Source organism: Eubalaena glacialis, chromosome 5 (genome assembly GCF_028564815.1).
Source record: "Eubalaena glacialis isolate mEubGla1 chromosome 5, mEubGla1.1.hap2.+ XY, whole genome shotgun sequence".
Lineage (NCBI taxonomy): Eukaryota > Metazoa > Chordata > Mammalia > Artiodactyla > Balaenidae > Eubalaena > Eubalaena glacialis.
Window position 1 is genome coordinate 129171451 of NC_083720.1, and position 13827 is coordinate 129185277.

Consider the following 13827-nt stretch of genomic DNA (forward strand, 5'->3'; position numbering starts at 1 on the left):
TACTAAGTGTCACATGGATGAGGTTCCTTAGCCCACAGCATCTTCAGCTCAGTGCCCTGGATCAACTTGCTTTTGCTGCGGCATGAGTATCTCTACAGAACGCTTCCTCCAAGGCCAATGCCACCACCACCAAGAGGACCCCTGAAACCCTCCTGTTTTTATTCCTTTTTCTCTTCTCAATAACATAACAATACGTGTGCAGGTCCAGAGCTTTATAAAAACTGGGCTTAGAGCTTGTTTTTAAGCTTGCCGGTCCTTAAGAGCTTCTGACTGCTTCTGCTGCTATTTTCAATAGCGTATTTTCCAAAGGGCTCTGACCACCTATTAGAGCATCTGGCCTGTTCTATAGAGCTTCAGAGGCTTAGCTGTATATGTGTCTGGGCTCAGAAAGTGGCAGGAACAGAGAAATATGGTGCTCGAAGTAATGGAAGACAAAAGCAATTCAATAGGAATTCCACATATTTATTTCATCACACATCATTTTAAATTTACAACTAGTGGCAGGCTAGCTAAACTTCCCGTGTGTGTGTGCGTGTATGTGTGTGTGTGTGTGTGTGTGTTTAACGGACAAATGAGCACCTGTTATCTGTTTTGGGCCTGTCGCTATCAAAACATGTATCTGTTTTATTAGTAAATATTTGAAAATGGTTAACATGGCTCTTTTAATTTGTACAAATAGAGACACTCTTTTCTTGGTTTCATTTTTTAGAAGTCCAAATCCATCAGGTTCTCAAAGCATTATTAAATTCTCTCAGCCATTCTGGCTTTTGTAGACTGCAGTCCAACAGACTGGAACTTCCACCACAAAACAATTGAGTGAAAAATAAAATGATGAATATTTGAGGATGTCCCTTATAAAGGACAGTGGACCACATTATAGTCTCAAAGAGATACAGCACAAGAAAAAATCAAATGGAGTTCCTGAAATTAATATTTCTAATTCTGATATGCTGAGTCCGACATTTTTGTAGGGCAGAAGGCAGAGGACTGATTAGCTTTCTTCTAGCGATCTGACTACATGGCCAGCAGAAAGAAGAGACGGTACGGTTCATTCTGTGTGCCTCCTACCTCAATACTCAATACAACTAACAGAAGAGATAAATATTAATTCTTGAAGATGGCTGACAAAAGCCATTAAAAGTCTTATCCCTTTCCTTCATGCTCCCCCCTCCAAAAAAAAAGGTCTGTTTTTTCCTGATTGGGCATGTTTCGTAGAAACAAGCTGTGTAAGGTTCTACCAAGGGCTTCATGTACATTGATTGAAAATTGTTGAAACAAAATTGTGCTCTCCTGAATGTGTGTCTGTGTGTCTTGTTTTTTACAAACAATAGTTTCTTCTTAGGGCAGAACTATTTTCATAGTACTAGATGTGATTTGAGAGAGATACAATAAAACTAAGAATGCTACTAAAAGTGTCACATAGGTTGGCTCGAAATGACACTGTAGGTAGTACTGAATGATTCAGGCCCAAGCTTAATTATGTGAGGTTTTTCCCTGCTTTTTACAAAACTCTTAAATACAGGTAAATATGTAAACACTGTGCTCTCAGAGGGCAAGTACTTAGGCAGGTCACATCGTATCCCTGCCGGGGAGATGGATTCCAGTGAAACAGCGCCATCAGGTTCAAAACCAACCGCTGGAACTACTCTCTGGTTGAGGAGGAAACACCGCCTTGCACATCTCAGAGTTCTCCTGGTGCAGCGGGAATTCAGATCCCGCTACTAGGCTTTCTTTTCTCTTCCGAGAGACATAACCTCTGCCTGTGGACAGCCTTTCATACTTTGTCTCAAATTGCCTGCATAAGAACAATAATAACAAAATTACACACATATTAAAGTCATCCCACACCCGTCAGAGCCAAGTTGTTGAGTGAACACTTGAAGCTTCTGTTTCAAAGCCATTTGAGAAAGGATGTGAGTGCCAAAGACGACTAGCTTTCGTTCCCACGAATGGGGTGATTTTTTCCTTCGCATTTCTTTCTACACCAGCAGATACACTTCACACGCCCGGGATACGGGAGTGCTGCGACTCATTCTTCTGGAATGAAGGGCCAAATGTCTCTCAGCTTTCTGCAGATGCTGCTAAGCTTTGTAGGCCTTGCTATGTCCCCCACCCTCATTCCAGGAGCCCCACCTTTGGAGTATTCCCCTTTTGAGAAAGGAGCAAATGCAACTGGATTTAAGCTGAGAATGCTGCCAGGGAAAGAAACATCCCCAGAGCCCTGGCCCAAGTGAAGTGTGGAACCTAACCAGTTAGCCTTGTGCCTGGGCTGCTGGTCACTGCATTTTGACCATTGGAAGGTTGATTTTCTAAAATGTATTAATGGAGGTTTATTCTAGACATGAGTTAATAAATTAGCAACAGTTTAATGTACTATAATCTACAATCTTTTCTTCTGTAAAAACATAACCTGCTCATATTTGTCCTTACATCATCTAGCATTCCTTCAATGGATCATGAAATAAAAAAATAAAGAAAGAAGGTGCTTAACTCTGGCCTACTTATCAAAGGAGATAACGTAAAACATGGCTCTCTGTTTTAAGTATACAGATTCCCTTCATGGTTAAGCGTGCATGTCAAGGTGACCTCTACACCCACTACAGAAAAGTCAGTGCTCCCTAGACCCGAAGCATCCTACTTCCTCACTATAGTATTATTACAATAATTGTTACAAAATTCAAAGGGCACAGTGTAAATGAAAAGCTCTGGAGTGGATAAGGTGTTGGGAAAACTACATGGACAGTTATATATTTAGTTTCTGGGACACTAAGTACTCTACTAAAAGCCTTTTTTTTATAAATTCAAAATCCCAAAATCTTAAGCTTGAGCCAAAACTTAAACCAGGTCAAGTTGCTGTTGTATGGATTACCTAAAAATTGTGATTCATCTGGGCTCTTAAACCATGGTAAATGATTGTCAGATGTTCTGTTTTGAACTTTCTGTCCAAGAGACAACTGTGAAGATAGCTGATAGTAAATATGCATCTAGTGTTTTTGCTGAAACTGTGTGGCAATTCTTACGGTAAATCAAATCCCTTTGTTGCCTTGATAAATTATTTCTGGGCTAGAATATGATATTATCTCCAGAATCAAATGAACTAGTCATTACAGTTTCTTGGTATCCTAGAAACTAACTTTTTTTTTTTTTAGTCTTATCAATTATTCTTTTACTCATTTAAAGAAAAGTCATGTTTCACTGGGTTTTTACCATTTTCCTTTAATTTCTGTAATGGAATGCTCAAAACTGGGTGCAAGTTCCTGGTGAACTGGGGCTGGCCCTGGAACATTCCATAAGCACTGCTTCTTACCTGTACGGAACTCCATCCTTGTCCATCTGCAGGCACACTAAGAAAGGGTACTGAGAAAACTGCACCGTGGAGATAAACTCGAAGCCTCCTTCCGTTTCCGCACCAATTTCCAGGCCAGCTTTCACAAAAGAGGAGTCCACTGTGATGTCACCAGTTATCACCACAGCTACCCTAAGAATTGAGCAAAATAAGCTGTTAATCACATTTAACTGAGCTGAACTAACAGACCACAGGGTCTGAATTTCTCATGCTGATAACTGGAAAGAAACACTTAAGGGACTAATAGGTGACCTAAATGTGCTTAGAATTCTGTTGGTAACCAGGAACTGGTTTGTCCCAGCAATTGGGCAGTGAAGTTTTGCCCTACTCCTGAGTCCTCCCCCAGCCTTCAATTCTAGATGTGGGAATGAAATGTCTATCAGGCATTAATGTTTGGTATGCGCATACCAAGAGCCATGATGAAAACATGCCTGGGACCTGGTCCTATCAGGAAGTGAGAAATACCTGTGTTATCTTAAAACAAAGTCTAAGCTCACCCAGAAGACAGTTGATGTTTATAACAATTTTCTTGGTAAATATCTCTCTGTTGGCTTCTATGTAGCTACCTCAATTCCATTTCATTACTTTCTCCAAAGGGTCTCTGATGACAGAAGTCTGTGGTTGCCAAGATATTCTAAAAATACAGTATCACAAAGAACCATTCCTACAGCATGTATATTGGGTGCCCCAGAAAGGACAGATATCGTAGGTTCTCCAGTGATCACCTAGACAGATTGGATTGACTAAGATAGAGGCTTGGATGAAAATGAAGAGGATAACAATCCTAGTAGAAGACTTACCTCTAGGACTACTCTAATTTAATTGTAGGCTTTAGATGAAATCAGAGTTGTACGTTCGTGCTCTTTTAATAGGCTACTAATTTTTGCTGTGCTTCTCACAGCACACCTGCTGCTATTGCCAATGTAAAAGTAGGTCAGAGGTGGTATCATTTAAATCCCTGAATCCTTTTCCCTGAATTCATTAAATCCCTGAATACCTTCTAATATCTTACACTCAACAAAGGCTTAAGAGATATTTTTTAAATGAACAAATGGAAAATTGAAGATGAATTGGCTATAATGTGGACACTGGCAGATACTTAGGGATACCGTGTCTCTTTTAAAAAGCCAGAAATTTTTGTTGTAGCTGTTGTTGATTTCCTTCTGAAAATAATTCAGTTCAGTTTAATTTGGGTAAACTTCTGTCTAGAAAATACATCAAAAAGATGACCAAGATGACTGATGCAGTGGGAAGCCCTAAATTATATTGTTTATCACTCTGAAAGCCTCTCCCATTTCTCATTCTTTGGTTCCTTTTAGTAACACTGAGGGTCACCTTTCATGTTAAATGTGCCACCTTTTGATTTTTCTCAATTCCTTCATCCATTGTTCAAAATAAACTAAAAATCTAATTGTAGCACTCCTATCTCACTTCTGCCCCACTGTATTTTTAAATATCCCAAAAGGTAAAAATCAATTGCATTTTCATGTTCTTTTCTTCAGTATTACAACAAACAGAAGAATAATTCTTTTGATTATCACATTGGTTCAAAGACATTGTTTTAAGTTCAAAATAAAACACTTTCATTTGATCTGATGGGTCAATTAGAAAAACTAAAGGAGCAGAGAAAATTCTGTTTAGAAAAATGAACACTAATAAAAACACTTAAGGACTCCATGTTTAAGACTTAGATTCTCACAAAAGTGATCATCTTTTTATTTTTCTCCACTGAGGACAGCAAAAGAGGAAAGATTTTAAATCCCAACAAGAGGGATAAGCTAAAAAAATTTTCTTAAAAGTAAAGTCTTCTGACAGCATTGTCAACTAGTAAAGTGGAATACCAAGAGAAGATGAACATTTCATCCACTATGCAAGCTGTCCAGGGATGTCTTTAAAAGCGAAAAGATCCTTGGCTGAGTCATATTAGGTACCTACCTGCTCATAAGAAGCTATGGAAAGAATGACTTCCCATGGTTACTCCCTACTCTACGATTTAATGATTACAAACAGAAAGCATAGATTTCAAGAAGTCGGAAAGTTAATTCCCAAAACATATCTCTGCATATAGAGAACAGACTTGTGGTTGCCAAGAGGGAGAGCGGGTGCGGGAGGGGCGGACTGGGCGTTTGGGGTTAGCAGATGCAGACTATTATATAGAGAATGGATAAACAACAAGGTCCTACTGCATAGCACAGTATATTCAATATCTTGTGATAAACCATAACGGAAAAGAATACGGAAAAGAACTATATATATGTATAACTGAATCACTTTGCTGTACAGCAGAAATTAACACAACATTGTAAATCAACTATATTTCGATAAAATTTTTAAAAAACCTTATCTCTGTGGTTCTTTGCATAGAGTACTATACATATGCTTACCGATTTTTCACTCGGGTTTTAGACTCACGATACCACAGACTAAACTCCATTGAACCTGAAATATCAATAGCCAGACCACCCTGGACATCCATATTTGCCTTAAGTCCAGATTGCAACTGAAGCTCCTAGAAACAAAAATATAGAATAATAGTTAGAAGAAGAAGAATTAGAAGAAGGAGGAGGAGGAGGAGGGGAGGGGGAGGGGCACAATTTAGCCAGCCCCTTTCCAAAGGCACATTCAACCTCCGGCTGTAGGTAATACCATTTGAGTTGTGTTAACATTGAAGTCTTTCCCTAGGCTTGGAAACACATTCTAACCTTGATCACGGAAGTAGGTTATTGATTTGCTAAATTATTTAGTCAATTAAAATACTAAAGAAGTGAAGTGTCAATTGACAAGGGTGCTTTCTTTCAATCTTTGCCTCACTTTGGGAGGGGCAATGATTCTCAAAGTGTGCTTCTCTGACAAATAACATGAGCATCCGGGGAACTTGTTAGGAATGGAAGCCCCATACCTACTGAATTAGAAACTCTGAGGGTGGTGCCCAGAACTCTGTGTTTTAATAAGCTCTCATGTGCTTCTGATGCACCTAAATTTGAGAACCACAAGACTAGGGAAAATGAAAGCATATCCATCAGAAATCCAGTGTGGCTTTGGGATGGGGGTGAGGGTTTGGGATAGATGATCTCTTGAAGTTCTTTACCACTTCTGTAGTTATGTGCTGTGTCAAATATAGTAAACTGCATCCTGCTGGTAAACGAAAGGCAGGATAAAAACTGCCAGTGCAGTATACTACTTCCAGGAATTCCCTAGGAAAGGAATGCTAGGAAAGTAAGGCAAGGAAACTTAACTAAGCCATAATACCCTATTGTTTGACATTTGGAATGACATCAAAATAACAAACAAGACCAACATGAACTCCACGGCATACTCCAGAGGGACAGTACCCATTTACGAACGTAGTCCCTCCTCAGGAATTTTGTAGTTGTCTGAAACCCATTGTTTTATGTTGTTTGCCAGCATTTACCCTTTAAGTCTTGCAATTCTTTGTACATTAGGTGGGGTGATGTTGGCTGAAAAATTCTCCAGCTGGATTGGAATCAGATTGCCTTGGGACAGTGTTTGAAATGATAACAGTTCTGAGAAAAAGGCTCAGTGCCTTTAATTTTGATATTCCTCCAAAGATCTTAGGTCCACAGCAACTGGCAGCATGACTAACTTCTTTACATAACTGCCCTATTCAGACCAAATAAGCCATGCTTTCACCAACTATTAATGCCGCAATTTCACTTCCTAGAAAGTATTGTGTTGATCATTGATCTCCCTGAATTTTCTCCAACTTTCAAAAAAATGTGGCAAGAAATCTCAATCATAGAACTTGGTTTACTAGAAAAGTCTGATTGTGGCATGAAACTACCTTCAGTCTGAAAGACACTTGGATGAAAGCATGAGATTCTCAACACAGAGCTCGGGCCGCATTAGGAGACAGCCCTAAGGATACTTACTGCTACATTAGGTCCAGAACAAAATGTGGTGGTAGTGGGATGCAGGGGTTACCTCAGGCATCATAACTGATATGAAGGAAGACAAATTATCCTGAGAAAACCACGATAATCATGTCCCAATTGTAACCTATGCCCATGAACTGCAGAACCAAGATGCGAGTTCTGCGTTTGCACTGTTATTCTCATTGTTTCCAAATTGGCCCTACTGTATGCCCTGCCTCAAAAGTACTTCCTTATTTGGATCATATTCTCTATTCCCCATTTGAAAACTATAATCTTGTTAGTCCACCTAACTCGGCAGAGGTCTGTGATGCGGACTTTAGCCTTCCCACTGGCCATACATTACGTGGATGTCAAAACACACCAACTGCCATAGAAAAGAACATTTCACGGCTATTAAACAAGGTGGCTTTTGTGGGGAGAGAGCATTTCCACTGCAGTGTGGGTTTTGAGGACTGCCTTGGCTTTCCGGGAATATTCCATTTCTCTCCTGCAAAGGGATCATGGAAGAATTCTTATGCATAGTCACAGAGGAATTTGTTTGCCCCCCCCCCAGTAGAAGGACAGACCACTGACCCCTATAGAAGGACAAACCACTCTTTCCTTCGTGAAAGGGACTAAACCACATAGTACAGTGGTTCTAATTTTTGAGGGGTGTAAAATAAGTAGAACTAACAGTTTTTGAGCACCTACTGTGCCCCCAAAGCTCTACATTTTGTATCTCATTTAATTCCCATACGAATCTTCCATGGTGGGTATTACATCTGAAGACTGAAAAGAAAAATTAGGCTTGGAGGCTGCATGTGGAGCTAGAATGAATACCCAGACTGTCTCTCGTGGGGAGACTTTTCTACTACCATACATGCATGGCTAGCAGGAAATCATAACTGTCATTTGTCTCCTAGTGTGCAAGGAAGCCTGTTCTGAGAAATATTGCAAAAAAGATAAAGCATAGGCTTATGTCCTTGTTTCACCAAGAGGACATATTTATTTAAATTCTTGTCTATGAACTAGAAGAACAAGATACCAGAGCTTTGTATTTGTAGCTAATGTGACCCCTTTGATCTTTTACTTTTGGTCCTAAAGGTGTTTCTTAGAGCTCAGACACTGATATTTTGACCACTCATCCCATTGCTCACATTCAGGAAAATATGTTCTTTGCTGGCTAAGGAGGATCCCCCTGTTAATCTGACTTTATCAGACATCCTTCTCTGAAGAGTAATCCAGTTAGCTGCAAAAAGAGAGCGAGAGAGTAAGCACAGAGTAATTCCATCTGCCCTGGTGTTTGTGACAGGTCATCCACTGCCAAAATTTCCTTCAATGTCAGCACTTGACCTAGAGTGGTATGTGCCCCTGAAGCTAGGATGGCATTACTGGAGTGCTCTGCAGAGCTAGGGAGACTCAAACAGCATATTTGTATAATAAACCCAGATCTGCCAAATACTACAATCTAAATTACACTGGCATTGGGCTATGTTCAATAGCTAAGGGAAGATCTTTCTCTTAGAATATGCCTGCAGTGCCCTAGCTTAATGAAGACAAAAATCATACAAGATAATCTAGATCAGGGGTTGGCAAACTATGGCCTGCAGGCAAATCTGGCCCACTGGCTATTTTTGTAAATAAAATTTTATTGGAACACTGCCACGCTCATATGTTAATATATCACTTATGGCTATTTTCACTCTACAATGGCAGAGTTGAGTAGTTGCAACGGAGACCATATGTCTCACAGAGCCTGAACTATTTACTTTCTGCCCTTTACATAAAAGTTTGCCAACCCTGACCTAGGTTATTACTTATCTTTGCATCAAGATTTATACTCCGATTCAGACTATTAGGCATTGCTGCTGGGTAGGTGAGTACATACAGGTGGTACTGAACTGTTATTATTCCTGCATCTTAAAATGTGGACTACTCTCTTAGCACTCTTATGCCTTCTTCAGAGATTCTTTCATTAAGAATACATCTCTCCAGAGGTAATACTTCAATGGAAAAATGCAGTGTAAAATTCTAATATAATTTGAGAACAATTTTTCTTCTGTGACTTTGAGGACTAAGGGGCATGAAACACATTGCTGGTTGTCCTTCTTTTCATTCATATTAACAGAAACACAGTTTTGTTCAGAGTGTCAATACAACCATTGAAAAACTATATTTACCAGCTTCTCTTGCAGCTAGAGATACCCATATGGCACAGTTTGGGTCAATAAAAAAGGACTTATTTTGGAGATGCTTATCTTTTGTAGAAATAGATAGTACTTGCAGGACAGTTCTTGAAAAAGAGTCTCAGACTCTGCTGCACCTTACCCTTCTCTCTTCCTTCCTGGAATGAGGAATTAGTGCTGGAAGTGCAGCAGCCATCTGATAATCATGAGGTGACAAGCATGAGGTTAAAAACCACAAGTAAAGATGGCCAACCTGAGGAAAAAGAGTCTGGATCCTAACAATATCTTAGGGTTTCCATATCAATCCTGGACTACCTACTTCCAAATACTTGTTACATGATAAAAATCAAACTATTTGGTTAAGCTACCCCAAATTGGCTTTTTTTGTTATATACAGCTATCCTGAACTGTTATGAGGAATAATAAAGACAGGGAATTAGCATCTAGTTTCAACCAATGATGTTTTGTTGGAGTTTTAGTAAATCTGATATTTAAGGTCACTCCCAGATCTTAAAATCTATGATTTCATAACCAGAATCCAACAAATCAAGATCCTCAAATTATCTGGCAAAGAACAAAGCTGATAAAAACTGTGAATCATCTGTTCCAGATGCCTCACTTTATGAGTAGCAAATCCTGGTTTAAAGCTATTAAGTAACCGCCCAAGAGCACACAGAAAGTAACTAGTGAAGGCAAAAGTCAAAACTAGGTTATTAGAGATAAACCCAGGCACATATGGTCACCTTATCTTTGATAAAGGAGGCAAGCATATACAGTGGAGAAAAGACAGCCTCTTCAATAAGTGGTGCTGGGAAAACTGGACAGCTACATGTAAAAGTATGAAATTAGAACACTCTCTAACACCATACACAAAAATAAACTCAAAATGGATTAAAGGCCTAAATGTAAGGTCAGACACTATCAAACTCTTAGAGGAAAACATAGGCAGAACACTCTATGACTTAAATCACAGCAAGATCCTTTTTGACCCACCTCCTAGAGAAATGGAAATAAAAACAAAAATAAACAAATGGGACTTAATGAAACTTAAAAGCTTTTGCACAGCAAAGGAAACCATAAACAAGACCAAAAGACAACCCTCAGAATGGGAGAAAATATTTGCAAATGAAGCAACTGACAAAGGATTAATCTCCAAGATTTACAAGCAGCTCATGCAGCTCAATAACAAAAAAGCAAACAACCCAATCCAAAAATGGGCAGAAGACCTAAATAGACATTTCTCCAAAGAAGATATACAGATTGCCAACAAACACATGAAAGAATGCTCAACATCATTAATCATTAGAGAAATGCAAATCAAAACTACAATGAGGTATCACCTCACACCGATCAGAATGGTCATCATCAAAAAATCTAGAAACAATAAATGCTGGAGAGGGTGTGGAGCAAAGGGAATACTCTTGCACTGTTGGTGGGAATGTAAATTGATACAGCCACTATGGAGAACAGTATGGAGGTTCCTTAAAAAACTAAAAATAGAACTACCATACGACCCAGCAATCCCACTACTGGGCATATACCCTGAGAAAACCATAATTCAAAAAGAGTCATGTACCAAAATGTTCATTGCAGCTCTATTTACAATAGCCAGGACATGGAAGCAACCTAAGTGTCCATCATCGGATGAATGGATAAAGAAGATGTGGCACATATATACAATGGAATATTACTCAGCCATAAAAAGAAACGAAATGGAGTTATTTGTAGCGAGGTGGATGGACCTAGAGTCTGTCATACAGAGTGAAGTAAGTCAGAAAGAGAAAAAGAAATACAGTATGCTAACACATATATATGGAATCTAAGGAAAAAAAAAAAAGGTCATGAAGAACCTAGTGGCAAGACGGGAATAAAGACACAGACCTACTAGAGAATGGACTTGAGGACATGGGGAGGGGGAAGGGTAAGATGTGACAAAGAGAGAGAGTGGCATGGACATATATTCACTACCAAATGTAAAATAGATAGCTAGTGGGAAGCAACTGCATAGCACAGGGAGATCAGCTCTGTGCTTTGTGACCACCTAGAGGTGTGGGATGGGGAGGGCGGGAGGGAGGGAGATGCAAGAGGGAAGAGATATGGGAACATATGTATATGTATAACTGATTCACTTTGTTAAAAAGCAGAAACTAACACACCATTGTAAAGCAATTATACTCCAATAAAGATGTTAAAAAAAAAAACTAGGCTATTACTTATGAATTTATTAAACCACAAAAGCAAACTTCCCAAGCAAGTCCTATAGTCTGTAAATTTTAATCCAATCTCCTCATATATCTTCAATATCATAAATATAAATCAGAGTGCAAGTGATCACTTTAAGGATTTCCCATAAGATCCTTTTTTAGCAAATATTCCATTTTTATATTGCTATGCTTAGTAAGGCAGGAAATGTCAAGCCACTAAAGAAAAAAATTTTAAGCATCAAACACTCAAACTCAAAGGTTATTCAGATTAACCCTTTTCTGTTTCTCAAAAAATTCCATGAGGCAGCCCACTCCCATCTCACAGTAACCTGGTCACCTAAATCTTACCACACAGAATATAGTATTGTCGTACCTTAGTACAGTAATGTAAGATTTAGGGGTGAAGCAAACTGAAAACTATTCTGAAGAATGCAGGTCAAGTGAATGAAAGTAATCCTATTCTTTAACAATGAGTGAACCTTTGTAAGGTTCTGTGAACATGAGAATTTGGGGCCAAGAGTCTCCATTAAACGTGTGGTTGGCGTCAGTGGTTGCTTGTGTCTCTATGAATTTGGCAGGGATGATGCACTATTTGGATCTTACCATTGTTGTCATGATGAATGTCATCAGTAACTTATGAAGCCATGTAGTTCAGCTGTTGCCTTCAGAAAAAAATATCATCTAAGCCCTTGTGCCCAGGAAAGCCAAGTGAAGAGATAAGGCCATCTCTTCTCTGTTGAATCCTAGGTTATTTTCTCCATAATTTCTTGTCTCTGTTCACATCGGTTCCCCCACCGCCTTTTAGTTTTATTGAGATATAAATGACATTATATTATACTCATATTATGTTGAGTATTCCTTCTTTCACCTCAACAGTGAAAAGATGTCTTAATCAGATAATATAGACAAAAGAAAACACATTTACCTGTGGCAAAAGAGAAGAAGAGCAAGGGCAATAATACCAAGAGGGTCAAATGCTTTGAATGTGAGTTCCAAGGTGGGTGGAACTTTGTCTTGTATCCTCCAAGCATGGAGTACATTTAAAGCATGCCTGGTACATTCAGTAAACAGTTGCAGAATGAATTACCTGGGAATGATCTATTAGCAGAATAAGTCCTTTCACCACACTCATAGGGTCGCTAGATGCTGACAACATTTTGGACATCAAATCACTGTATCCATTGAAAAAAGTGACAGGTCTGAGCTGAACATCAAAGAGGAGGGCTGACAAGCCAGCATAGGAGTCAAGGTTCTCCTCTCCTTCATCGGGAGTGGCTGCAATTAAGGTCTCCAGTCCTTGGGCTTCAATGACCACCTAGAGAAAATGGATATAGCATTCATGACATTAGCTCCCTGCCTGTTCTGTACGTGATGATGAGCTACAACTAGAGCTTTCCTGGGGGTCAAAAACTCAAACATTTGCAGTTGCTAGGCAAAAACAAAACAAAAACAACTCTAGGCCTGAATATGAGTTCGTTTTCTTCATTTAATCCTCACAGCCACCCTTTGAGGTTCATATGATTGTATCCATTTTGCAGATGAGGCCAAAAAAAAAGCTCAAATGGCAGAGGTAAGTCTCAAACCCCTTCTGTCTGACTGCAAAGACCGTGAGCTTTCCATTTAATGGCGTCATCCTAGAGACTCAGTCTCTGCAGAACTGTCATACGTAGTGGATCGGCTATCTTGTAGAGCCCCTAAAAAGAGGTGGAGAAGTGTTGGGACAGTCTGCCCTACGAGAGGGTGTGGAACTCTCTAAGCCATGACTCACACCTTTCCACATGAAACTTTCTCCAGTAAAAGAAAAGATGATGGACACTATGAGGAGCCTCACATCCTGACCTCTACCGCACACAGGAATCCTACATACTCTCTGTCCTCCAGACCCAGCACCTGAGCCACTGGGCATTTGGCATTTCAGAATGTGTGTCAGAAAACAGATGGTGATTCCTCAGGACAGAAAGCATGGTATCCTAATTAGAGTCCTATCAAAGGTGTAGTAATACAATATTGATAAGAACTCAAGTTTATATACATTGCATCATTTTTAAAGCTTAAATGAGCTTATTGAGAAGGCTATAGTTTGATATGCATAAAAACTAAAAAGAAAGTATATTTCACAATTAGGAAGCCTTTAGAGATTGTCACCACATTTGGGGTAAAACTAAAGGGATGGAAGTCAGCCAGTTGTCAAATGCCTACACTTTATTCTTTTCTCTCTT

The 13827-nt window shown here is 39.3% G+C and overlaps 1 protein-coding gene across 1 annotated transcript in view; it reads right to left on the minus strand.

The window, feature by feature from the left end:
- Nucleotides 1–441: 441 nt before the first annotated feature.
- Nucleotides 442–13827, minus strand: part of MTTP (microsomal triglyceride transfer protein) — a 46991-nt gene continuing 33605 nt past the window's right edge. The window contains exons 15-18 of the mRNA XM_061191689.1: nt 12696–12923; nt 5731–5855; nt 3308–3478; nt 442–1795 (exon numbers count right to left, since the gene is read on the minus strand). Coding sequence (XP_061047672.1) covers nt 1624–1795; nt 3308–3478; nt 5731–5855; nt 12696–12923 — 696 coding nt within the window. The 3' untranslated portion in view covers nt 442–1623. The remainder of the gene's footprint in view (nt 1796–3307; nt 3479–5730; nt 5856–12695; nt 12924–13827) is intronic.